This window comes from Sparus aurata, chromosome 5, assembly GCF_900880675.1.
Source record: "Sparus aurata chromosome 5, fSpaAur1.1, whole genome shotgun sequence".
In the NCBI taxonomy this organism is placed as follows: Eukaryota; Metazoa; Chordata; class Actinopteri; order Spariformes; family Sparidae; genus Sparus; species Sparus aurata.
This window is the reverse complement of record NC_044191.1, coordinates 33484722-33512410: the sequence shown is the minus strand read 5'-3', so window position 1 is coordinate 33512410 and position 27689 is coordinate 33484722. Positions and strand designations below refer to the sequence as shown.

The window sequence follows — 27689 nt, the reverse complement described above, 5'->3', positions numbered from 1 at the left end:
AGCTTTTGTTTTGAAGGTATGTTTGGTTTTGCGGTGGAGGCCTCGGGGAGCGGAGTGTCAGTCGATACCGGGCAGCCAGCCCGTCTGTTTACACTTTATTCAACGCGAGATATCTCGACAACCATCCAGGTTTTCACGAAATCTGCTGTTGATATCGATGGTGGATGAATCATAATGGTTCTTTCCTTTAACACCAGCTGGCCCAAAAGTTTCCCTCGTACAAAAGCACATTAAGTCTTTTCGGTTATGGATGCTCTATGAACTGTTCTCTAACATCAGCACCGATCTGAAATGTAAACTTTTGGCATTTAAAACCACAAAGTTAATGTTCGAATGTCCAGGATGTGATCATTACAGGGAAAATATCAAGATCTAATTATCCTGGAGGAACATCTGTAGTGATGTGTGCTTTCTGTTTCTGTGTCGTTGTGTTTCTCAGCGAGGGGAGATTTAACATACGGCAGCGTAACAGCGAATGAGAAATCTGCTGAATGGAACCGACCAGAATTCATCCGTGACTTTTATTTCCTTCTCTCCTAATATTTCCGTCAAATGAAAACTCAGAGATCACTCAGCGATTGCTACTGAACGACTTAGCCGACTGTTACGCTTCAGTCAGCACGCGTCCTGAGTGATCCAATTAAAAGTGGACAAATGCAACTCTGCATAAGTCTAAAGTGACCACTTGTAATCGTATCTCATTTCCCCACTTTAAATGCAAATAAACGCATACATAACTTGGATAAAACAGACATTTTATTGTATAACACTTGCCGAATATACAAGAAGGCACAGACAATTAAGTATTTGTCAGAGACAGAGTTCACAAACTTTAAACAGTTCGATTTAACTCAACAAATCACCAAAGTGAGTGTTTTTTTAAAGGGGGTCTGGCAACTTTCTCCGAGGCCAACAAAGAATTTGCCTACAGGCTGCTGATTACCTAGTACTTGTGTGTTCATAACGAACATGGTTACGTTATTTTCAGCGATTTATATCTTTTTAGCTATTCCAAAAATGAAAGGATGTTTTGCTGTCTTCATCCTAGTTAATGTTAGCTATCTTTAAACTGTTATTTCCCTGCATGTCATGCTGGAGGCACCTACACACTGGTGCGCTTCTACTGACAACCATGTTTATTAGTTTATCATTTCAGCCGTCAGACTCTGCAGTGCACTTCCTCAGCCCTGAGAATATTCTTAGTTTATGAAATAAAACTTCGCCGCGGGCTGTCTAGACAACAATAAATAACATACAGTACTGTGTCCCAAATGTTTAGCCGGGCCTCTTTCATAAAGCACACATATGGAAACTAGTTTCATCATTAAAAGCTCTTTTCCTACCAGGACAAAGCCGCTTCTGCCTCAATAGCTTGAGGGATTTATCTCACAACACAAAGCGCTCGTAAACCCTCAGAGGCGAAAAAGGGAATATGTCTGACCTAAGCAAAACCACACCTTCAAAAAGATTTAGATGAGCCTTTGAAAAGCGCCAAGAACACATCTTTTTAAAAAGAAGCTTTAATGGGACTCTATCGGGGTGTGGAAAAGTAGGTTGGACAGGGATTAGGGCCGGACGCCGCGGAGGGAAAGAAAGGATGCGATTCTCTGCGTGTCCTCTGGCCGGCCAGGACGCAGACGGTGATTGACAAGCTGGCGAGATGTCGAGCAGGGGGAGAGAAATATGGATGGCAACAGTAAACATCTCTCTGCTCACGGAAAAAAGTAAGCACTTGAAAAGCACCGCTGTGGTACAAACCAAATACTGCCAGGCTGCAGCCTGAAACGTCTTTTAAGAGTTTCAAAGCTGGATAAACCAGTGGGAGAAGAAGCTGCTGTCTGCAGGCAGGTGGGGATCTACAACAGGAGAGGAAGGCGGCTGCAGACTGCTTGTAAAAGTTGATAAAGACTTCATGGATTACATTTGCACTATACGTTTAAACATTACTGCCCGGAGAGGATCTGCTGCGTAAGTTGGTGATTTATGGGCTTCTATATCCTGTGGAGCATCATGTTACCCTGCTGGGAGTGAAGTGGAGCTGCCCTGCATTCTTTGAGGTTAGTAAAAGAAACACATCAGTCATTTAAATGAACAGTGTGTCATTTCTGCCATCAGGCGTCTCTCTATCAAAACAGAGCTGAAGAGCTTGTGTGCAGACGGGTCAGAACTGGAAACAGGTGCACATCCGTTTACGAGCTCAGAGAATACGTGTTTCACTTTTAAGATTATAAAGCGGATTTATGTTTACTCCTGTTTATCGACCTGACTGCAGCAGTGATCTGCGGAGGTGACCTCCACCTGTCGGGTGTTTCTGTTCTGTCACGTTGGCTGCTGACTGGAGCTTAAAGGGATATTCCGGTGTAAGTTTAATCCATGGTCTAACACACCATGAAACTGTGTTGGACTCCCTCTCGAGAGATCAAGTTCACAGACCGCTAATTTACGGAGTTTTATCAACCTCAGAAACGACCGCACGACAACAATACACTGCAGTAAATGGATCCAAATATAAACTGCCACCAAAAAGCCACAAATAATGCTCAGAACAGCACCAAACTTCAGCAACAGTACAAACAGGGTCTCAGCACATAGTCCGGGGCATCTAACCTCCGCTAGCTTAGCTGGATTTCTATTGGGAAGCTAAAAACAGATTTCAACTCTCCTCCATCAGCTTCCAGGTCGGGGAAGTCCCGACGCGACGATTACCGAGTGCGGTTAGAAATGCTCAATTCCGTTCTTTTCCCTGTCCGCTCTCGATAATAACTGTTATAAACTGGCAGGTAAGACACATATGAACTTTGATTGCTTTTCCATGGAGTCATAATCATACATTTTCATCCATGAGCCGCGGAACTCTACTGCACTCGGTAATCGACTCGTCGGGACTTCCCGTCAACAGGAAGCTGCTGCAGAAGAGTGGTAAATTTAGTCAGCTTTTCAGTAGAAATCCAGCTAAGCTAGCGGAGGTTAGATGCCCCAGGACTATGTTGCTGAGACCCTATTTGTACTGTTGCTGAAGTTTGGTGCTGTTCTGAGCATTATTTGTGGCTTTTTGGTGGCAGTTTATATTTGGATCCATTTACTGCAGTGTATTGTTGTCGTGCGGTCGTTTCTGAGGTTGATAAAACTCCGTAAATTAGTGTTCTGCTAACTTGATCTCTCGAGAGGGAGTCTAACACAGTTTCCCATGGCTACAGACAGGAGAGAGAGTTCAAGTTGGTCGGTGGCGTCGCTTGCCGGCTAGCTTGCAGTTGATAATGGCTACAGTAAAGTAATCTGGCTGTTTTGGGAGGTAACAGTCGCTGGAGTAATGCAAATAAACAGGCAGTCAAGAAAAAGGCAGTAGCTGATGAAAATCTATCTGATGTGACTCGGGCACAGATGCTCACGGATGAGATAATATTAGCTTGATGCTAATGTGACTGCCCAATCCCGACAACTAACCAGATTGGGACTCCGATGTTTTGTTCACTTTCCTCTTTCACATGCTGATGAAACCCACCTCTACCTTTAGCAGTCGTGGATTTCTCTGGGTTCGATCACTGTTGGGAACATTTGGGTAAATGTAAGCACACGGCTCGACCAAACAAAGGGTTTCACTGCCGTGTCAAAGCGATCCACGTACAAAGACATCTTTAACCGCTAATGTTAGCAGATTGCGAGCACTCTTCTCTTTGTTCAAGCAGAGCTGTGTGAATAAACAGTGACATTTCAGAGGAAACTGGAAGCCCTTGTGGCTCTCTGCGGGGAAGAGTGTGCAAAACCCCCCTGGAGAGAAGCTCAGTCCATCCAAGGGTCATTACCTAGCTGTGATCGGAATACATAATGCTCGCGCTGCCAGGATGAAAGGCCTCGGGAGACGTCTGCGCCTTCTCTTCCGTCGTGCATGTCCATCAGCGCACCACGCTCCATTCATCACCGCATTCATCATCGTTTAAACAAGCTTGCCTCGTCGTGACTCTCTCCCAGAGCGCCACATTGTTGACATCGAGTGGAGTACATAACTACATATTGACTCTCTGCAGAGTAGCGGGGACAAAAAAAAAAAAGAAAAGAGAGATTGGAGGATTGAAGGGTTGACTTTGCTTCCTACGAGTCCGTCGGCTAAATGAAGGACTGTGCTGCAGAGGCCCTCCGGGGGGTCACGCAGCGCGGACCTGAGTTTCTCCACAGCTGCTGGGACATCAAAGCCCAGACTACCACCTGCGAGGGGCTTCTGGAAGCGAACACCTATATCGTGACATCTAGAGGACTCGTATAGGGACCAGGAGACGGGCTGCAGTGCTCGCTGGGCCCATCTGTCACACAGCCCGCCAGCAAACACAACAGAGATGTGTTGATGTCCGCATAGAGGGTCATAAACCAACACCCTGCGGGGGGTTACTGCCCACAAATACACAAATAAAAAACATGCGCTAAAGTGCCCTCCTGGGAACCAAAACGTGTGCTAACGTGCCGTCTTAGGAGCCAAAAAAGCATTACAAAGTGCCCTCTTGGTTGGCAAAACACACTAAACTGCCCCCTTGGCTGGTTAAAACATGATAAACTGCCCTCTTGGGAGCCAAAACATGCGCTAAAGTGCCCTCTTGGTAGCCAAAAAAGGGTGCCAAAGTGCTCTCTTGGTTGGCAAAACACACTTAACTGCCCCCTTGGCTGGTTAAAACATGATAAACTGCCCTCTTGGGAGCCAAAACATGCGCTAAAGTGCCCTCTTGGGAGCCAAAAAAGCGTGTCAAAGTGCCCTCTTGGTTGGCAAAACACACTAAACTGCCCCCTTGGCTGGTTAAAACATGATAAACTGCCCTCTTGGGAGCCAAAACATGTGCTAAAGTGCCCTCTTGGGAGCCAAAATGCACGCTAAAGTGCCCTTCTTTTCGCCCCTGCCCTTCAAAAAGTCTGTGCACGCCACTGCTGCCCACAAATACACAAACATATCACCACCACCACCACCAGTACTACGACTTTTAATAAGCCCTCTCACTATCTTTGCTTTCCATTCAGCTCCTTTGTTTTCATTAAGTGTTAGTTGTAAACATTTGCGAATTCAAACTTCTGGGTTTGAGATGGTCGTTACCTTTTATAGATCAGGCGTGTGAGAGTTCGGCGTGTTCAGATGTTACAGTCTTTAAAGACGGTGACAATAAATCCTCCAATTAAACTTTAAAGCACGAACGAATACTTTTATCGTACTTGGAAATAAAGAAAGAAAGAAGAAGGCATGGTGAGAAATAACACAGGCTCATTAAGACGAACTCGGCACAGACGATAAATAATAAGAGAATGTTCTTCGTTGACATCGGCACGCTTCGGTCTATTTCTGTTGTAATTAAGACGCCAGTGATGGAGCGAATTAGACTAGTAACTTTACCGCTTCAGGAAAGACAACAACATCTTGAGACTTGAAGGTCCTACTAACTAAATACTCGCAGCTGTAACGGAAGTAGCGCAGGGATGGTGAGTAATTAGCGAGAAACGGGACGGCGAGGACGGAGGAGGGAGCGTCGGGAGAGATGGATGATAAGATAGAGGGAGACTGGCAGACGGATAGATGCCCGAAATGGTATTTGGGTAAACTCTGGCCTCACCTTGTCTCTCCCTGATTGATCACCATGTACATCTCCCAGGACATATTTTCAGCCACGGCTCCGTGAGGCACCAGCAGGCCGACCCCTGGAAAAAAACACACACAAATGAGTCAACATCAACAACTCCAACACGCCTGACAGCGGAGGTGGAGACAAGGGCGTGATGTACATCCAGAGGTTAGTGGAGCTTGAATGCAACACGTGGAAGTTAAAAGTTAAGAGTCCAAATGTGTTTATTTTTACTACACAACTCATTGTTCCATCATTTCTAATCTCTCTTTAAAACGGAGCACAACAACATCTGCTTCATTACTCTTAATTAACATTCTACTATTTTTTTTCCCTTTTCTCTGTTTATCAGCTGTTATTGTCTCCACGTCTTATCTGCGTAAAGGTTATTCTTTCAAAGACTTCATTCGTTTTAATGACTTATTTAATCCTGAGTGTGGATGATGGGGTTAGAGTTTGGAAGAAATAGTACAAAAAAAAAAAAATCTTGCATGTATTCGTACTGACGCAGAGTTCAGGGACGTACGGACTTCTGTTCTAAACGACTCTTCTAACAGTTCTGCAGTACAGGCTGGTTCTGATCACATGTAGGTGTCGGGTTTAAAGACAGCTGGACACAAACAAGAGCGCTATGGTCTGCTGGATTTTGATTGGTTTCCTGCAGTGCTCAGACAGACCTTACGATACAATTGGGTGTGATTGATTCTCTCGTTAGGGATTTGTCTCCGCTTTCATCAGGTTTAGACTTTGAACTCACAGCGGCGCTACGTGGTTTTGGAAGAAGAAATTAAAAACTCAGAGGGTTAGGGTTAGGGTTAGGGTTTGTTTGAAGCTAGATAAGGTGGCAGGGTCCGCCACGTGTAAACAAAGTGTTGTTCTTTAAGGTCAGTTTGTTTATTCAGTTCATTCAGTCGTGAGAACAAAGAGAGTTCGATTATTTGTTGAAGTGGAAAAAAAATGACGATCTCTCTCTTCAGATTAAAAATTCTTCCTCAAAACTACAGAATGCTCCTTTAAGGGACATTTCATCATAAATGTCTAAAACATACGGAGTCCTACATCTCATAGGCTTATTGCAGTTTCTCGAGAAGGTGCACTCGATTTGCTGTCCAGGAATGATATTAATATTATTGATCAGTATTTCGTGCGCACATTATACCGACTTTGTGGCTAAAAATTAGTATTTTGTGGCCATGAATTAGTATTTCATGCGCACGTTACAGCTAAATTGTGGTCACAATAACATTGATCATGTCCATGTCATGTCTGCAGCTCCATAAAAACCAAATATGAACGAGACCAAACTATTTTAAAAAACGCCATCTATAAAGGGACACTGGGTCTCCAACATCAACAGTCCAGATGAATTTAGCAAAAAAAGGAAACAGAAATTTACAAAATGCTTTAAAACATGACGCTGTTGTCTTAAACGACTAAAAAATTGTTGTGTTTAGTCAGATAATGTTGGAGCGACACTGTAATCTCGGTACTTTCTCGCGGACTGATCAGCTTGAAGAGGAACCAGCAGACAGATGAATGATTTGATGTCTGATCTGTATTAAGCTGTGAAACGCGGGTTTGTGTGACTCTATCGAGAACAGAACAGTTGTTCTGCCGCTTGTGATCTCCCGACCAGAAACACTTCGGATTGTGTCGCATCTTGGTTGGAGAGCACCGCTGCCCGACACTATTCATCTGCTCCTGTGTGAACGGAGAAGCATTCGCACTGAACAGAGGAGAGAATATAAAAAGCCCTGCTGCGCAAATAAAAGGTTCAGAGGAGCAGAGAGGGAGATGACAGATAACTCTCGGTTCTGGCAGCTCTGCTGAGAGGGAATATTTTTGTTGTTGCTCTAAAAATGTGCATTTTAACTGGTTTGTTTTCATTAAATAAACATGCGGCGTCGCATGTTAGCGGCGGCTGACGGGAGTGACAGATTTAAAGATTCCCCGCCGACGTTTCTTGTTTCTAAAAAGGGTCAGTTCACCCAAATAAAACGGAAACAAACACGGATAATAATATAGTCTGAAAGCATGAAGAATGAGCAGCTGAAGAAAAAGGTTTTTCTCTTGAATATTTCACATCCTGTATGGATCAGTCGCTCTACTGGACAGATTCCCAAACATTTAGTTAATATGAATCATTTACACACCAAAGCGTGTAAACACAGGATCCAGGTTTGAAAGAATTCCTCAGTTCTGACTGCTTATATTCTGACTCTTATTCCCCCAGTCTCAAATAAAAAACAAAGCAATTTTACTTGTAAGCCCTTGTCGTACGTTTCTTTTTACTGTATTGTACCTGAAAAAGTATTTACATGCTAAGTATTATCTTTGAGTGCGTCTCCCCTCACAGAAGTTTTATTTGTATGACATATAAAGACCATAAACCTTTAAATTATCCAGCATTTCTCAAGTTATTACAAGACATTCTTTAAAAAATAAAAAACAAAATATTGTAGAATGTGTTTATTGTCTCTATTTTATTCTATCTCGATTTGTATTCATCTTTTCCAAGTACTGACTTGTTTTAACATGCTGAATTGTTTTGCGTCCGTCTACAACGACTCCTCGCGCCTTAAATTCCCCCCCCAATAAAGTATTTTTGAATTTGAACCCCTCAGATTTATTTTGCAACCCGTTGGAAGTTTCCATCCCTCCGGTCGGGAACAACTGCCCCATGAAACGCCTTCATTAACGACACGTACACAGTAACATGTCGCACATGCAGACAACACAAGAAGACATGTCAACGTTTTATGATAAACAACAGTTATTTCGATCATTTGTGAGCATCACTGATTAGATTAGCTGAGCATGTAGCTTCACACTAAACAACTAAACTTCCAAAGTAACTGATTTACTCGTTTCAAGAGTCCAGGGTTGCGATTTGGATATCTCTTTGTATCACACCGAACAAAAACAAATCAGTCTTCGCCCTGTTTTTAGGAAGAAAATGTTATTTAAATCAGTCTATGAATAACATACCAAAAACCTTCAGACTACAGAGAGGAATAAAGCTGAATGTCAGAGCAGCTGAAGTGGAGATTTGTGGCTCAGAGAGAGAAAAAAAAAGCTCATTTTAAGAAAACAGCCTTTAAAGATACGTATTGTAAAAATTCCATGCATTTTTAGACACAACACAGTGAAGTGGTGACGTCTTCTGATATTTGCACCTAAACTAAACTAAACACTGTACTGGACTAAAATGAAACACCTAAATATGTATTTTCAACACTTTCTCTCCACTTTTCTGAGAGAAGCCATTTTGTGGAAGCCCCCAAATCTCAAACCTGGCAGATGCATGAAGAGTTATATCATCACCTGTAGAGACTGCTCTTATTCTGATGTTGCTGAGCATCCTCAATCTGACATAATGGTCAGAGTGACGCAGATCTTTTACTCCTCTGCTTGTGTTTTTGTCCATGACCGTGTGTTTTCTGAATCTCCTGGTGACTGTGCTGATTTCTTTGGGTAGAAAACACTACTGAAAAGCTGACTAAATTTACCACTCTTCTGCAGCAGCACAATAGAAATCCAGCTAAGCTAGCGGAGGTTAGATGCCCCGGACTATGTGCTGAGACCCTATTTGTACTGTTGCTGAAGTTTGGTGCTGTTCTGAGCATTATTTGTGGCTTTTTGGTGGCGGTTTATATTTGGATCCATTTACTGCAGTGTATTGTTGTCGTGCGGTCGTTTCTGAGGCTGCTAAAGCTACGTGAGCTAGCGCTCTGCAAACTTTATCTCTCAAGGGGGGGGTCCTACTCAGTGTCACGGTGTGTTAGAACATGGATTAAACTTACACCGGAATAGCCCTTTAAAAGTGTGCACTGATTATCTGACACGACATCGTTTCTGGAAACTGATTTTGCTGCTGAACATCTTAAACGCCACTTTTAAATCCCGCGAACAACAACACATATTGGGACTATGAAATCAAAACTACAACTCTTTACATGTGGCGTGAATCCACTCTTTAAAAAGACGGCATTCAAAGGTTAAGTGAACCGCTCAGATCTAACCTGTGTTTCTATTTCCGCTCCGTATCACTAAGGTGACGAGGAAGAAAGCTTCAGTAATCTGCGGTGAAGTGCTGCGTACGGCCGATTATTCAGTCTAATGAATGGCGGTCCGTGTGGACGGGCTGCGTGAGTGCAGCACTTGACAGCGCCGACTCCTTTACAACAGCCCCTCAGACTGAAAGACGACCGCAGGAGGTTGATTTCAGCTCTCCACGGCAGCCGGGGGGGCCGTCGAGGACCACAGAGGGGGATGTGAGTGCGACGCGACGCGCAGCCCGACGACCCGGCGACGACTGCGACGGGGCCTCGCAAACTCCTCAAGTCCCTCCATCGGTGACAGCGTGACCCCCGTTTGTCTGAGAGAGCCGGCGGGGACGAGGAGGAATAACAAAGAGCTACCTGCCGTGGCAACAGCGCTGATGGGTCTTAGCAACAGCAAATATATATAAAGTGATGATCATATAGAGAGATAACGACTTCTTAGTGAACATGACAGAATTCGGGGGAGGCGTGGGAGGTCGGATGTGTCGGATGGACGTGGGAGGCTTTTTGATTTCCTTTTCTTTTTACTTATCTTTATGTGTGTTTCATAAATTTGGCATGTATTTACGGCTGGAATATGTGTGCCGCGCTGCAAACATTACGAGTGTGCATGATCTGATTTATGTTTTTAGTTTGCTGGTCGTAGTTTAGTCAGGTTTAGGCAAAATAAACTTCTCGACGAGGGTTAATCAAACACAATTATTGGTTAGGATTAGGAAAAGATCACACGTCGGATTAAAATAACAGCGGCAGACTTGAAAGTGTTGGGCCGCTGACCGGGCCGCTGTATTTGATGCACTGGGAGCGAGAACAGGCTGCAATCTCTTGGCAAGAAAGCACAACTAGTCTTTACCAAACAATTGCTTCTTCAGAGTCTCTCAGAGTCAGAGAGGACATTGCAAAAGCGTTTTATTGTGTTCTCTCAGGCAGCAACTTAAATAAACTCGAGCCGATCCCAGAACCAGACAGAACCGGATCATCAAGCTGCTTTAAGGTAAAAAAAAATTGGCTGGTGTAAATCCTTCGATGGATTTGTGTGTTCAGTTTCATTCATTTTACGTTAAACAACATTTAACAGACGACATCAGAGGTCGTAAAGAAGGGAAAGACTCAAGATGCCCAAAAAATAAAACTTGAGATTTTCTGCGATTGATGATTTGGGGGAAACATATCTCCGGTTTCAGACGCTTCACACAATGGATTTTATGATCGTCTTTCATCTGAGGATCATCTCGGGAAGCTCGGAAACATCCTTTGAAAGCACTAACAACATTTTCCAGAAAAGCGCAGAAGGGCTCTATCGTCTCCCCGGAGACTCAGTGGCTTCAAAGTGAGTCACTGAATCTTAGAAAAACTTGCATCGAGTGGCCGGTTTTACAAATTCGACCGCTGGAATACAGGCGCAGGAAAAACAAGCTTGCTGAAAGAAGCTGGTAGAGACGGCAAAAAATACCCAGGAAGCCTCAGACCAGGCTGAGTGACAGACGGCTCTCATCTTTATCCCCTCAGTCTGAGACTCTGGACTCAGGGAGATGCCATCGAGTGCTTCTGGCAACCAAAAAAAATATAGTACAATATTTCACTTTCATGGTTTACTCTTTGATTTCTTTATTCTACTCCCTGTTTCACTCTCTGATTATCTTCTGCCTACATGTTTTATTATTCTTTAAATGTCCCCGTGTTGTTTTTACGGATTTGTGTCCAAACCAAGATTTTCCACTTTGCTAAAATACGACGTTGAGGTTCTGTCCTGTTCTATTATTCATACCCTTTTTTTTTTTAGAAGCCCCCGACTCGGATCAGTCTGGAGGTTGAGCGTTGCACCTCCTCGGGCTGAGAAATGTTCACTGCACCAAAGTTTTTTGCTGCGTGTGCCGACAAAAGAAAAAACCCTCTACAAACACGAGTGGAGAGAAGCTTGTGGGAGATGTTGGATGTTTGTTGTTGTGTGGCGAGAGGTTCTGGGAAGAGTGCACTTTTCTTTGCTAAACAGCGCTGGCTGTGCGGCGGCGACCGTAATGAGAAGTTACTGCAGCCTCTCATTATGGAGCCGAGCTCACAGTGTGCGAGCGCGGAGAAAAGACCGAGGCGGTGTTTTGTTCTGCTAACAAAGCTTCAGCTTGCATCTACTTCCTGTGAATCTCACCGGTGTTTGGCACCACCAGACGTCCCCCGGGGTGCCCGAATACGCCGGTGGTCCTCAGCAGCTCTTTGCTGGCGCTGAAGGGCCCGTTAAGCGTCAGCAGGCCCTTCTTGCGTCTGTCCGCGGTGCTGCTGTAGTCTCGGCTCAGGTCCCGCGGGAAGGTCTCGGCGGGGGCTTTGGCGTGGAACTCGGCCCGCTCGGCCACACCCAGCGAGACCATGAAGGAGCTCTGAACTTTGACCTTAATGTCTGGCAGGGGGTCGAAGAGCTCTTTGTCGGCGCCGTCCTGGAAGCAGAGCGGAGTGCTGTACGTCCGGCCCACTGTGAGGTCGGGCTGCATGGACGAGTTGAGGAGCAGCGGGTTGCCTGCAGACAGATGAAGAGACAGCACAGCCACACAGTCAGCTCACATCAGCGTTTCATTAACGAATCAAAGAATTCACTGGTGCCCCACATTCAACAAAATAAGGTCAAGATTGTGCTTTTTTTTTTTGGTCATTTCTTGAGTTAAAATCTGAAAAGGCTGAAAAGCTTAGAAGCTTGCTAAGGATGTCTTCATTTCTGTCATGACAGGAACAAAGATAATAGCGGAGAGAATATGTGCCAGTCAGCCTGCAGATTAAATATATCAGTGGATTCCTGTCTGCAGCACAAAACACAAGATATATATAAAACTGTATTTCACTCAGAGCAGACATGCAAGATTTAAATCATCTTTAATCTGGAGAATTAACACAAAGTCCTGGATATCCTCAGGTAGCACGAGTCCAGTTTCTTTCCAGGTTTGACCGACACATCTCTGGACTCCTTCTCCTGACATTTTCCTGCGACTGACCAGAGGAGCTCCAGCACCAATTAAAACAACATGTCCGGGCAGGCGACCAGTGCATCTGAGGTAAGGGAGCACAACCTGGGCAGAAGGTCCAGGGCTCGGCGCCACGGTCAGAGCGTTAGATTTAATTACCGAGCACACACACAGCTTGATCTCCATAATCCATCTGCTGGAGTCAGCTCCTCTGGACGCTGAGTCGTCCTCCTGAAGGACAGGACGGAGGGCCAGGCGGGGGTGCGGGTGACTGCTCTGTAAATGAGGGGAGTCCTGCAGCTCCCAGTATGGACCCAACAGCCTTTTGGAGGGGGGTGTCTTCATCTGTGGCCATTAGATGTGACGGCGCTGCCAAGCGGAGCGAGGAGAGCGCCGCATCGATCTGGCAGACGCAGACATGTGGTGCCCCCGGACGAACCGTGCCAAGATAACGGCGAAGTCACCGAGTCCTTGCTGCCCAGCTGTTGCCTGCTGCAAGGCGGGAGGCTAATGTTGTTTTATTTTTAGGGAAATCGTTAATTACCGGGGCCGTGATTTGTGATGGGCGTTACGGGGCGCGTCGGTTCTGACTCTTTCTTCAACACTCAACTTCTCCTGACGTTTTGTTTGTCTTTCCAACGGATACGGAGCACGACAACACATGTCACTGCACGGCTTCTCCTATTCAAAATAAAAAAAAACTTAAAATAGACATCTAGAGAAGTTTACAGAGAACAGGGCTAAAGAGATCAGACAATAAATAAATCTACTGAAACGTCTCCAAGCAAAGAGCTGAAATTCTAAATTCCCACGTTTGAACACAACATGATAAACAATATAAACACAGTTTCAGGGCTTTTTGCTTAAAGTCCAGATCAGTGGATCGGATACTGTGACACATTTCAACTGCGTGGTTCCAGTTAAAGTAGAAAGTTCAGAGGAAGTATTGTAAAAAAAATACTATTTTATATCCTTGTCTGCTTCAGTTGTGTAAAATATGGTTTAATGTTTCGTGTCCTCCAGCTTTACGGCACTAAAAACTTATTTTATAAGATGATTAAACATAAAAATGGTTGGAATGTCTCATAACTGATGCTGTGAATAAAACCACATTTCAATTTTGCCGTTGATTTAAAACACGAACAGTCACGTCTTCACTTTGTCTCGTACGAACGGTTGATTTACTGTCACAGATTCTTCATTGATCACCTGCATCCATTCATACATCGACTTCTGCATAAACAGCAGGTTTCAGTTTATTTTTAACATTATTTGAAAATGACGCAACAGTCTAAATGCTCTGATAAACTCACTGATAGATGACTTCTGAGCAGTCACCTCGCGTGGTCGCCCGGCACAGCGACGAATAAAATATATAAGAGAAGTTCTGTCATAATAGCTACACGAAGAGGAAAACAAAAACTCCACGAGGATTTCAGTGAGGCTCAGAAACCCACTTAGCTGCTAAATAATAAAAAGAGGAACACATTACATCACACGCTGCATGATGTATGACTTCATATGTGTGTGTGAGTGAGTTCTGCAAAATAAAAACTCGGCTGTGACTCAACTGAATAAAATGAACCGTAAAACTGTGTAAATGTTAGTAAAGAGTGAGGTTTCATCTTCAGGCGTCCAAAACTGAAGCAACTCGGTTTACCATAATTTTTCGCCACGGTCTGGATGATTACTCGGTTCTGATTGGCTGCAGGGTGTCAATTAATTCCTGATATACGGACACATATGGATCCACTCAAGCAGCTCCACTCAAACTGTCTGTATCTAAATGAGTGGCGTTGGCATCAGCTGGCTGCCAACACCTTAATTTGATCTAATTTTTAAAAAAAAAAAGGTCTGAATATCTTAGTTTTCCTTCAGTGTATCGTCCTCTGAACTCCACAGCACGGCGCCTGAAACACACAAGCTGCAGGAAGCAGAAACTGAACCTACTGGTATCATCTCGCATCGATTTCGCAAAGTTACTGACTTTTGAATCTTGCTAGCATAACGTTAGCATTCTAGCGAGTCGCTGAAGGGTTCTACGAGTTGAGCGGACTTATCCAAGGTTCTTTTGTTCATTTTCTGGAGAAGTTAAAAACGTTTCCATTTCAAAGGAACCTTTGTGGGATTGTAAAGACTGTTTCCAGTTATTAGTCAAACCCTGCAGAAGAATTCGCTTGTGTAAAATGCATGAAAAAAAAAAGAATGATCTTGGCATAAGCAGAATAATGGAAATGGGGCAACCATCTTTCCCATATGTTGTGGGAATCTGCAGATTATTTTCTGCTGATCGAAGACTCATTTCAGCCAGAAAAGGAAGAATGCTTTAATTTTTAGTATTCATACAGTTGCAGAGATATAACCTGCGACATCTCTGTTATCGACTCCGTCACGAGGCGTCTTTGATTGTGATGATACAGAATAACATCTCTGATAATTGCTCATCAGACGGCGTTGCATGAGAAATGGAGAGATGCATTTTTCATTTCTTAAACGGCCTCTTCGTGACAGTGAAGCTCTGGGCGACTCCAGCTCTCGGTCAGAGCTGCAGCACCGGCGGACGATGCCTCTCTGCCGCTGACATTCGATCACTGCTAAATTTTCTCCCCTCCGGTCGAGTGGAGAATGATCTGATTATCGCTTGAGTGTGCATCTTTAAGAATGGCGCGGCGAAAATGGAATGGCAGTGGTGAGATGAGAGAAGTTAATGAAATGTACCTCAGGTTGAATACCTTGAGGGATAGGTTTGGAATTGGGCCTCTGATTAAAAATCACTCAGAAGGAGAGGTAATGCGGAGAGACAGGTTCAGGTCCAAAGACTCATTCAGCACTCTGCCTTACAGCCGCTCCGGCAGCAGAGAGCCATCCGAAAATCATTCAAGAACTTCTTCAAGAATTTAAGGGGTTTTTTTTCTCGCGATTATTAGGCATGAAAATGCTACTGATTTGCAATTAAACGCACGCTATAAGAAGTGTTTGCCCCCCTGGAGGAAGCGTTTAATTTCGTCCAATGTTTATGAAAAGGACGGTAAAATGTTAACAATGCGGTCGCAGCAGAAGTAGGCTACTATAAAACGCCCGGGCAACCTCCAGTACAAACTGGCGCCGGGGAAGTGTTCAACATTTCATGTGGCGCCTCGGACGGGCTGAAAGAGATGAGAACAGAGAGGAGTGATTGTGGCCGGTGGAGGGCACAGCAGGCAGGCTGCAAGGAGAGCTGGCCTATTTAAATAGGATTGATGACCTGCTGAATGTCGACCCAGCTCAACCCGCCTTCCAGCCCGCCGTTTTCCTCACACACAGCCCGACGAGGGGGCGGGGTTTGACCGACTCGCGGGGCCTTGGGGGAGCCGAGGCGCAGCGTGGGCTCCGGCAGATCTTCTCACGGGTGCTGTCACCGCGGCGGCCACGATGGATCACCCTTCGCCACGATGGCTATCACTTGCGCTAACCCAGAAGTGTCAGTGACAGTAATATGAATGCCTGTAGCGAAAGCTGGCCGGGACAGCCGCAGTCACATAACCAACAGAAGTTATTGCTGTGCACAACAAAAACTGAATTGATGTTCACTGTTCCATAACCCCCACATTTATCCATCAGTGGTTTAGGCCAGTGTAATCTGATGGAGGAGATTGGCTGCCTGACAGTCAAATGTGTGGTCCGCTGGGAGGGGGCGGGGCCACGGCGGTCTCTATCAGAGATTGATTGTCTCTTGCGTCAAAATAACAGAGGAGCAGGTCTGTCAAAATAGAAGGACAGGATCATGGAGGTATAAATCCTGAGCAGATGGGGAGCCTGCACGCCACGCTGCTCCATGCAAACAAATGCCATCAATCAGAGGGGGTGGCCCTGCCGCTGAGGTCTTTGATGACATCGCCTTTTGGCCTTGTGGTTGTTGGTGTGTGTCATCGTGGAGCTGATGGGACTCTCTCTCTCTCTCTCACTCTCTGTCTCTCTCACCTTGTCTGGTTGTCTTGAAATTGAACGACTGGAAACCCCCGGCGAGCGCAGAGGAGTCGATGACGTCCACGCCGTACTCGCTGTGGTTCTTCCTGTACAGCATGACGGCGACCACGAGGATCGCTACGGCGATGATGCCGGCCCCCAGGCCAGAGTACAGAGCGACGTCGTTGGAGCCGTCCATGCCTGAAGCACACAAGACACACGGGAGAGGAACGCTAAGGTCAGCGGCTGATAAAAGTCGAGGTGAAGAAACAATGAAAGTACAAATTCAGTACAGTTACACGCAAAACTCAACACATCCTGAGGGGTTTTCTTTTCATGTTAAAAGTCTACCTATAAACTGAAGGCTGAAAGACTTTTATTGTGAAAATTAAAGGGGGAAGGGGCACATTATACTGAATGGGAGCACAAGAGATCAAAAATATAGGCTTTCTCCTCCCTTTCAATGAGGCAAATTAAGGCTAAGGCTAAATATCTTTTGACTTTTGTGTTCAAAGTCACTAAATATATGCCTTTGCTAATATAGAATAATAACTTTGACTACAGTGGAATCTGGGAGTCGTACATCTTCGTCCAGCCGGGGTTATAAAAGCTTATAACAGCTCGTAAGAAAGTAAGAAGTCGTCTAGTGGCATAAAATGTTCTGTACAGGTGAATAAACTTCAATTTGAGAGACAGCTACCGCTGATATTCATGCTGCTTGTCCGTGCTAAAATTGATGCTATCGCTAATTCATTCCTGTGATGTTGATCTTGCACTCTGCTTGCGATTGTTAATAACCGCGTCTGACTATTAACCGAACCCCCAGGAAGAAACACTGACTGCAGGGGGGCTTTCAGAGTGTCCTTCTGAGATTCCTGCAGCACCTGAGTCTTTTCTTTCCTACTGTGATGAAAGCAGCATTACCCCCAAAAAAAAAAAGGGAGAGGGTTTTTTTAGTGTTGCACATAAAAGAACGTTGTCTTTGTTACTTTAATTAAGACTCAAACCATGTGGGGGAGATGGAAAAATGAAAACTGTGGAGACAATACGGTTATTTTATGTGGACGATCAAGGTCAAACACAGGAAAGGAGTCACAATGTGTTGCACTGGCTGCGGCGTGGAAATGAAACAAGAAGGATGGAAAGTGGTAAGATGGAGCAGACCATCTGTCTTATCTCTCCATGCTACATTATGCACCGCAGATAGGAATAAATGAACATGTCCAGCCGTTACTCTAAACTGTTACGTATCACACTCAAGCTGCTAACATGGAGGGTGATTAGCCTAACTGCCTTTAGACCCACCGGTCTATATCCAATAGCTATGATGGATAACTCACGGCGCGGAGAGTCGGGAGCCCATGTGGTGTAGCTGGTGGTCACCAGTCCGTGCGAGGACCAATAAGAGGCAAATTAATTTAGAGTATTCCTACCAGGGCGATCACTTGCCAGACACCGGCTTCATGGACTCCGCCGCTCAGTCACTCAACCTTTCCTTAAAGCCTGTGAAGACGACGGTAGGCAGGACTTTAACACTAATGTGGCAGGCTAATGAAAGCACTCAAGCTAGCACCTGACAATCACTTAGTCAGCCTAGCTCCGGCAAGTGATTGAAAGCCGCCACAGGAATGCGAGGACAGCGCCGTAAATTGGTCAAATTAGCTCATTTGCAATGATTACAACCCATTAATCCTCCACAACATAGCACATGTTCACTTGTCACAACCAATATATCTCCTGGCTCAAAGTAGAAGCACAGCTGTGATGTCACGGTTGTCATAAAAAGTCGGGCACTGAATAATGACATGAATGTGTAATGAGCACTTGCTGGGTTAAAACAGGAGTTGCTCAGATCAAAGTGAACTAAAAGGGCGGTAATTCATGATGTCGCCGCTCGCAGAGTGCGTACTGAGCGAATGCAAACGACTTTCACTCCCTCTCCTGCCAACTTAAAAACTCGTAATTTATCATCTCTGGCCCCGCGAATTCAGGGCAGTACATATTAGTGGCGGATGGGGGAGGGGAGAAGGGTTGAAGATGAAAGAAATCCACAGAGGAAGACTCACTTTGAGGTTTAACGTCATGTAGCAGCTTTCGATCTGCAAAGACAGAGAGATAGAATGAGACAAAGGGGAGAGAAAGTGGTGATTAAAGTCCGAGCCTCTGTGAAGTGACTAACAAGTGTGGTCTGGTCCCGAGCAGCAGAGAAGCGCTTCCTGCTGACTGTACAGTATCTGATAATGGCCGGGCGGGCATCGTTACCGTTCCTCATTCCAACGCAGACAAAGGTGGTGAGGTGCGAACTGCTCAAAGGCCGGGAAATAACTCTGAGCGGGCCAATTATCTCCTAACACGGGTCCAAAAACAAGCTTGATTTACACGCTTTTTCGACCAGACTTTCTCCAAATGTATATTCTGGAAACCAAAATGAACATCATCATCATGAGCACGTCGGAGTTGGGCTGAAAAACCAGTGGGACTGTGATTTAAAGGGTGATTATTTCCCATAGATTAAGCTACGAGTCTCGGTGATTCATATATCAAAAAAAAAATGACATCCGTGTGTGCCGACCATATTAGATGCAAATAAATTATCATTTTCAAACTCATTACCAGGACGTCAGACTAATTGCATCTGTCATCTTGTAGAAAATGCGCTCGGGATGAACAGTTCTTCCCTTGGACGACAGATTGTTTTGTATGTATGCGTGACTTTCGCTTAGCAAATGTCAATTAAACTTGAGTCTTGACTACAGCCGAGCACGCCTACTCACGCCGTTAATGTAGTTCTACCCCACACAGATCTATTTCTATCTCCGAAGTTCAGTCAGTGATAGCTACTAGCATTAGCACTAGTTACTAGAAGTAGATGACTGCACAGTGTAATGGCTGCAGAAAGCATGGCGTCATCTGCGTATAGACTGATTATCCCACAAACTTCACTTTCAGTCTGTGCAGGTTAACTTACTGCCCAGTAAGCATGTGTCTGCCACAACCAAAACAGGAAGAGACGTTTTCCCCGGTCGCTGTCACCGGTCAAAAGTGGAACAACTGGAAAAACTGTGAATACTCGACATCGCAAAATAAACCAGCTGATGGAGGCAAACAACGTAAAGAGTCTAAAGAGGAGAGCACCGAAGTTTCCGCTTCACAGAATCAATCTCACTCAAAGCGAAACTCTCGCCAAAATGCAACCTAGCGTCTTTTTGTGAATGTACCCGAGTCAAACCTTCGTGTGAAAGCATAATTACGACGAGAGAGGCACTTTTAAGATTTACCGTATTTTCGTTTTCGGGTCAAACTCATTTTCAATGGGAGTGCTACGGGCACTTTAGCGATAGCATCAAAATCTCTATTTTTAAAACACTAAGAAGTCTCGACACAACATGAAACTTTGCTCGTAGTATCACCAGGGTCTCTACACATGAACACGAGCATTGAGAACATTGTTTGTGTACACAGAGTTTACTAAAAAGAAGGTTTTTGAACAACTCACGTTAGCAGTAGCTTGTTCCGCTCGCCGCCGTCCTGCCAGTGGAGAAGTGTCGATCTCAGAATGTGACGTAACCTGGAGGACAGTTAAGGTGGAACGCTCCTAAAGCTTAGTTCCATATAAATGCAGGATAATTTGTTGTTTTATCGTTAGTGAAAAACAATATTGACCTTGAAGTTGAAAAAGGAGCCTCATATAAGAAGCAAGACTAAAATCAAAAGCCGGAAAAGTCACGTGAGATATCGCGTCGCGTTGTTGCCGGAAGACAGTAGTTCCACCTTAACTGTCCTTCATGTTACGTCACATTCTGAGATCGACACTTCTCCACTGGCAGGACGGCGGCGAGCGGAGCAAGCTACTGCTAACGTGAGTTGTTCAAAAACCTTCTTTTTAATAAAACAAACAATGTTCTCAATGCTCGTGTTCATGTGTAGAGACCCTGGTGATACTACGAGCAAAGTTTCATGTTGTGTCGAGACTTCTTACTGTTTTAAAAATAGAGATTTTGATGCTACCGTAAAAGTGCCCGTAGTACTCCCATTGAAAATGAGTTTGACCCGAAAACAAAAATACTGTAAATCTTAAAAGTGCCTCTTTCGTCGTAATTATGCTTTTACACGAAGGTTTGACTCTTTTACATTCACGAAAAAAACCTAGGTTGTATTTTGGCGAGAGTTTCACTTTCAAGCCAAAAGACCAACACACTTTCTGACTAGATCAGTAAAACCTGCCTACTTATTAATGTGTTTTACTCTGCCTGTGTGTTTTACTCTGCCTGTTCACATCACTCAGATCAGGATTTCTAGGTCAAATTTGGTTTCTCATTTACTTTGGACAGCAGCCAGGCCATTAGCGGTAGCCGTGATGCTAACACTGTCTTTACTAGAGTGGCTCCAACATTAAGGGAAGACAGCTGAAAAGTTGTGTTTTCCCGCTGGAATAAAACGGTCTCTCCGATGATCTGAAACGTCACTCCTTCAAATCACAGTCCCGATACAAACACGTGGCGTTCAGCCCTCTTTCACTGACTTTCACCATGACCCAAACAGTGCAATGACATTTCATTACAAACGTGAAGAATCATTCAAGAGTGAATGTCTGCATTTCTTACCCTGTGACAGATTCAGTATGACAAACAATATGTCAAGTGAGCGGCTCACAGGAGAAAGAGCGCTGACATCATCATGCACCGGGCATCCGTGTCAATCCACGCTGTGATTTTTTTTCTTCCACCTCCTGCTCGATCATGCTTGTGATGATTTGCCATGTTACAGCGGGCGCATATATGGTGATGATAATGACAGGAAAATGATGACAGTGATGATGCTGATGTGGAGCATAATGACAGGTCTTACTCTGGGTACACAGTCCATCTGTGCAGTTCTCGGTGGCCTCGCTGTTCCCTTCGCACATCTTGCCTCGGTGTCTGGGTGCCGGGGAGTTGCACTCCCGACTCCGCTGCCTCTCACACTGGCTGCTGCACACGGTCCAGACGGTCCACTCGTCCCAGCCGCCGTCGACTGCAATGTGAGGATATATATAAATGTGGACGAAGACAATAACAGATGTTGTGTATGTGTCAGCGCAACAAAAACAAACAAGAGACAAGAGGAAATAATTTGAGGCGCGCAGGAAGCAGCTAAGGCGAGCCAAAGGAAGACGAAAGAGGAAATTAGGCAAAAATTTCAGTAACTATTCTACTCGCTTTGTTTTAGGAAAGATTGATATCAACATCACATCTGTATGTAATGTACTGGAGTCTGGACTTGAGCCTTAGGCTAGATAAGACTGCAGGCAGAAGGAAACAGCTAGCAGCCAAAATTCCCCCAAAAATAAATACAAAAATTAAAATAAACAAAAACCAGATAACTTCACTAGTTGCAGAAGCCACATTTTGTTTTTGCTTTGCTCAGAGCAGCTGTTTCCTCCTGACTCCTGATCTATGAGGTTCATCCAGACTGAGTAGTTTTCTTTAACTATTCCATGCGTGAATTATAAAATCACGAGTATTTCTTATTTCAATGTTTGTTTTCACTCTTCAACAAGTAAAGAAAACTCCCAACAATAACTTTTGTTTAAAATATGTTATCTAAAAGGAGTGAAATGTCCACTGGATGTGAAAAGTGACTCAAGAATAACAGTTATACAACAAAGTTAAACCACAACGTTTTTCAACTAAATAAGATGTTATTTTGATAAAAACGGACCTTTAGTTAGACCCAGTCTAAAGTTTATTCAATGTTGCACTTTAACAAAACATTCAAGGACATTATATATGATGATTTAGAATAAAAATTGGAGAAAATAAAGGCAGAATACAACATTTTAGAGCGTAATGCAAAGAAGAAATGGACAAAAATGTTATTGAAAACACTTTATGATGAGAAAAAAAATAGCTTCCCTACATCTGTTCACTTCAGAAAGTGAATATATATAAATGTCCAGATGTCAACAAAGAACAGATAGTTATCTGTTATGTAACAACAACACACACACACACTCAGTATGACACACAGTCTGCAGGGTGGTGCTACAGCTTGAGAGACATTTTCTCCCCATTAACCCGCGGGCCTGTTTATATAATAGGATTTGATACAAGGCTATGAAACAAGACAGCCTGGTGCATGTTAATAGCTGGAAGTCCTCCACGGTGCTCTGTCATCTGATCAAGGAAGAACTCATCATGCTTAGCTTAACAAATATTGGGAGACCATATGGCGCCTGAAGATTTTCTGGCAGCACTCGAGCTGCCGATAAAACAGTCTTGTGGGCGGTGGAGAAGGTAATCTTCCTTTGTGGTGCTCCACGGTCCCTACCTACACTCCGCCGTTTGTTTGTGGCTTCTTCTCTGCTACTTGATATGCAAATGATGTGTTTGTAACGATGTGGAGAGAATGCAGAGCGCTTCCCGAGTTAGACCGCAGTCGCTGGTGAGTGAATGCATATTGTTTCTCCCGACAGTTCCCCTCTGACTAGCTGCTGTGATTCTGTTGATTGACCTCATCTGCTCGCTGGTAAACAACAGCTACAGCCTGACAAACTGTAACATCTGAAAAAAAAATAACTCTGAGTCACTCTCAACTCGCGGATACTCTTCATAATCCAAATTTAATTTTGTTTTTGCTGGCTGCGTTTCTTAAAACTGTTTAGTCGCCACCAGATCCTCATTAATTTGTTTTGGTGACACTTTCGCAGCTAAGCAGACGTTACTCGCTTTAATATTCGTGCCTTTATTTGCCGTCTTTCAGTTTGAACCCTAAATCCTGACACATCAGAGGATTTTACTTTTTCTACCAAACAACACTCTGCAAAGTGAATATTAAAGTTTTCATCCACTCGCTAAGATTAACCTCTCATCACGACACATTAATTGGTGATAGATGGTAACGCAGTGGACGTGGACTTACCTCCTGAGTCATCTTGTGTAAATTATTTAAGGATCTGTGTTGGACAAATATAACTAACACACTAACACATCAGGGGTAGCAGTAATATAGTTTCCCATTATGGCTGAACTGTGTCGTTTTTTAATCAAACATTACTTCAAAAAGAGAAACAGTTCATCTAGATTTGGTCTTCTAATCGTTGTCTCTGTAATAACTCAGAATAAACTACAATGCTCTTGCTCATTAAAGTAAGAACAAGTCACACTTGGTGTATTTGTGTAGTTTTCATAGTTTTTTGGACAGCAATCACTCCAGCAGCAAGATAAGAGCCTGAATCACTCGTTTTTTTCTTTGACAGACATGAAAATTGTGGTCATGCAGCACCACACTTGTCTGCGCACCAGGCTGATGACTCATATGTGTCAGAAATCTCAATTTACTATTAAAAATACAGTGAGCCAGAGTGTGTCTGGAGGATTAAATGTGACCTCAGTGGAATGGGACCACAAGCAGGAAAAACAACAAACATCCTTTGGTCGTGGGGTTCGGTGAGCGACATCTTCTCCAACCTGCGACTCTGAGCTAACATGAATCACAACCAGAGCAATTAAGACTTTAGCAGCACAACATCAGAGTGCATGAAGTTTAACGAGGGTGCATTTTATTGCTAATGAGTTTACTTTTCATTTGTTGGAGGAATAATGTGTCACTTTACTTTAAATTGTAAAATTCACATTCCTATGACACTGTAATCTCCCATAATGCTCCTCACTTTACCCGCTACTCCCAGTAAAAGTTTAAGTTAACACTAAAGTTTAATTAGGTGTAGATGTCGTCGCAACAAATATATAGAATCTAGAGCCTGTCCTCACGAGAAAAACGTCCATATAGGTTAAAAATGAGAGCAGGCTAATACGACCCATATACACGTCCGGAGGAAGTGAGGGTACGTAGCATAACGACTGGAGAACCGCGTGTTGGGAGGAGGTCGGAGATGGATGGTCGAGTCTAATGAGCACAGGACGTTCATTCAACAGACTGCTGGTACTGTCCAGTGTGCAACCATCAGTTAACGAACGTAGTGAGGTAAGTTCACGTACGTAACATAAGCCAAGTTATTCAGGTAACATATGTATGTTCATAACTGAAGTTACAGGAGTGATGTAGTGATTTCATTGCAAATTTTCTCCGTTGTGGGACTAAACCTAACCAGCCTTCAACTTTACGATGGAGGTCCATTACAGTGGCGTGCACAGACTTTTTGAAGGGCAGGGGCGTAAAAAAGGGCCTTTTAGTGCGTTTTGGCTCCCAAGAGGGCACTTTAGCACGCGTTTTTGTCATCCAAGAGAGCAGTTTATCATGTTTTAACCAGCCAAGGAGGCAATTTAGTGTGTTTTGCCAATCAAGAGGGCACTTTAGCACGCGTTTCAGCTCCCAAGAGGGCACTTTAGAACGCGTTTTTGCCACCCAAGAGGGCAGTTTATCATGTTTTAACCAGCCAAGGGGGCAATTTGGTGTGTTTTGCCAATCAAGACGGCACTTTAGCACGCGTCTTGGCTCCCAAGAGGACACTTTAGCACGCGTTTTGGCTCCCAATAGGACACTTTAGCACGCGTTTTGGCAATCAAGAGGGCACTTAGCGTGCGTTTTTGCCACCCAAGAGGGCAGTTTATCATGTTTTAACCAGCCAAGGGGGCAATTTGGTGTGTTTTGCCAATCAAGAGGGCACTTTAGCACGCGTTTTGGCTCCCAAGAGGACACTTTAGCACGCGTTTTGGCTCCCAATAGGGCACTTTAGCGCGCGTTTTGGCAATCAAGAGGGCACTTAGCGTGCGTTTTTGCCACCCAAGAGGGCAGTTTATCATGTTTTAACCAGCCAAGGGGGCAATTTGGTGTGTTTTGCCAATCAAGAGGGCACTTTAGCACGCGTTTTGGCTCCCAAGAGGACACTTTAGCACGCGTTTTGGCTCCCAATAGGACACTTTAGCACGCGTTTTGGCTCTCAATAGGGCACTTTAGCGCGCGTTTTGGCAATCAAGAGGGCACTTAGCGTGCGGTTTTGCCACCCAAGAGGGCAGTTTATCATGTTTTAACCAGCCAAGGGGGCAATTTGGTGTGTTTTGCCAATCAAGAGGGCACTTTAGCACGCGTTTTGGCTCCCAAGAGGACACTTTAGCACGCGTTTTGGCAATCAAGAGGGCACTTAGCGTGCGTTTTTGCCACCCAAGAAGGCAGCTTATCATGTTTTAACCAGCCATGGGGGCAGTTTAGTGTGTTTTGCCAACCAAGAGGGCACTTTAGCACGCATTTTGGCTCCCAGGAGGGCAACAATTTCAACAACTGGGCCACGAGACATTGTGCACACCACTGGTCGAGTGTGTCTGTCACTGGTCATGTCGTGTTTGGAGACACTTGACGATCATCGTATTCAGATGTTGATGGCGGAGGTGGTACGAGTGTCTGTTGACTTTGCTTTAAGTTGTTCTGTCTTCCAATCAAACCCTTCAGCCTCTCGTTAATCTGCCTCATCACGGTGCAGTCTCTGACCCCGTCCACCCTCCTCGCCCTCCCTGCACTCACACCATCATTAAGATGGTGCTCCGGGCTGCCTTGTCAGAACCGGACAGGCCTGTCAATCAGCGGCTCAGACAGCTGGGTTCATCTCAGCCCACGCTCGGTTTCCTGTCTGCATCTCCTTCCTCCCACAAAGACACGGATCAGCCCTGATAACAGGGAGCCCTCTCCGCTGCATGCTACTTCAGTCGTTCTCCTGATCCCTCTGGGGCACGGTGGTGGCAATCCTTCTTCTTCTTTTCTTCTTTAATTATTTTTTTTTCCATATGGATTCGACAGTGTAAACACAACCCACCCTCCCCTCCTCTTCTCTCTTAAAGCTGCATTTAAGGTTGACAGCTTTCATTGGCAGTGAGAGGCAGCTGGTTGAAAACTTTTTGACACACAGACATCAGTCAGCGTCTGAAAATTCTATTTTTTTTGTTTATAGACTACAAGCCGGTGAGTGAGTTTTTTGTAAGCCAGACGTTAGAGCACCCTGAAAGCAGAGAGCTGAGTCACTGTTATTGATCACCCGCCACAGCAGAGTTTCTCCTGCACAGAAACTCACGGCGGCACACTCGCTGTCATTTTCTCTGTCGCCTTCGTTAAGAGCTACATGTTTCTGTCAAATCTGAACTGGAAACTTCATGTGCATTATTGTAAACAAGTGAGACAAGCACAACATAAGAAAATGACGCCTGCTCGCTCTTATTGATTAATGGAAAAGAAAGTTTGGCACGTTATGGTTTCAGCACTGAAGCCAAGAGCCAGACTACTGTATCTGTTTTACAAAGCTGAATTATTTATGTAATATTGTGTGGCTTGTATATTTTAAAGCTGAGACTTTATCGTCGATGGTGAGGTAAGAGAATTCGATATTAGGCGGTCCTGGATTATTGACTACAAAATGAGAGGGGTTAAAAAGCCCTGCGCTCTTGTAACTTCTGGGCAAATATACCCTGTAAATGTATTTTACTTACCAAAAGTTTGTATTCTTCAGGCCTGAAAAACTCGCTGAATGCATTTCCTTCCTCATAAATCATTTACCAAGCTGAGTATTTCAAAATCTGCATTGTCTACGTTCATGTTGCCCCGTTCTCGCTCCCAAACCAAAAAAAAAGCAGCATGGACAGCGGCACCACGCGTCAAACTTTGACTTTGGTGGCGCTCCTCTTGCATACTTTCTGGAGGCGTCCCTCTCGCATAGCAGTACAGCGAGAATAATCTGCACTGCGGGGGTGTTTTGGGTAGTTTGGTGAGTCTGAAAGTCAAAGTTGAGTTGTTTTTAACTTGTGTTACGTCCTAAATCTAACTACGTGGTTTTGGTGCCCTGATCTAACCAAACTGTGACCATTTCACAAAGCTAACAGTCCAAAACTCATAATCTGTGGAACGTTTGTCAGCAAGCTTGATTTTTATTTTGCTTACTATCTGCAGTTTATTTCTGCAATCAGAATCAGAATCAGAAATGCTTTTAATGCCAATTAATTTGCTGTCTGTGGTGCAAATTCTGCCGCTCTAGTACATCATATTCAAAGCTCTAACTCAGTGATATACAAAATAAAGTGTGCCTGGTTTTCTCTTAGTGACTGTTATGACTGTTTACTATTAAAGTTAGCTGGTTAGAAGGAAACTAAACTAGCTAAACTATCTTCTGCTATTTGGGTTTGAATTCCTTAAAATGTCTGACTTACACGAAACAC

General features: G+C 44.3%; 1 protein-coding gene across 4 annotated transcripts in view; it reads right to left on the bottom strand.

The window, feature by feature from the left end:
- Positions 1-27689, bottom strand: part of unc5db (unc-5 netrin receptor Db) — a 171429-nt gene that overhangs the window by 35007 nt on the left and 108733 nt on the right. For 3 of the 4 annotated variants that reach the window (XM_030417921.1, XM_030417923.1, XM_030417924.1), the window contains exons 7-11: positions 21400-21564; positions 18618-18650; positions 16567-16752; positions 11805-12167; positions 5586-5670 (exon numbers count right to left, since the gene is read on the bottom strand). In XM_030417921.1, coding sequence (XP_030273781.1) covers positions 5586-5670; positions 11805-12167; positions 16567-16752; positions 18618-18650; positions 21400-21564 — 832 coding nt within the window. The remainder of the gene's footprint in view (positions 1-5585; positions 5671-11804; positions 12168-16566; positions 16753-18617; positions 18651-21399; positions 21565-27689) is intronic. The other variant, XM_030417922.1, reaches the window with a different exon arrangement.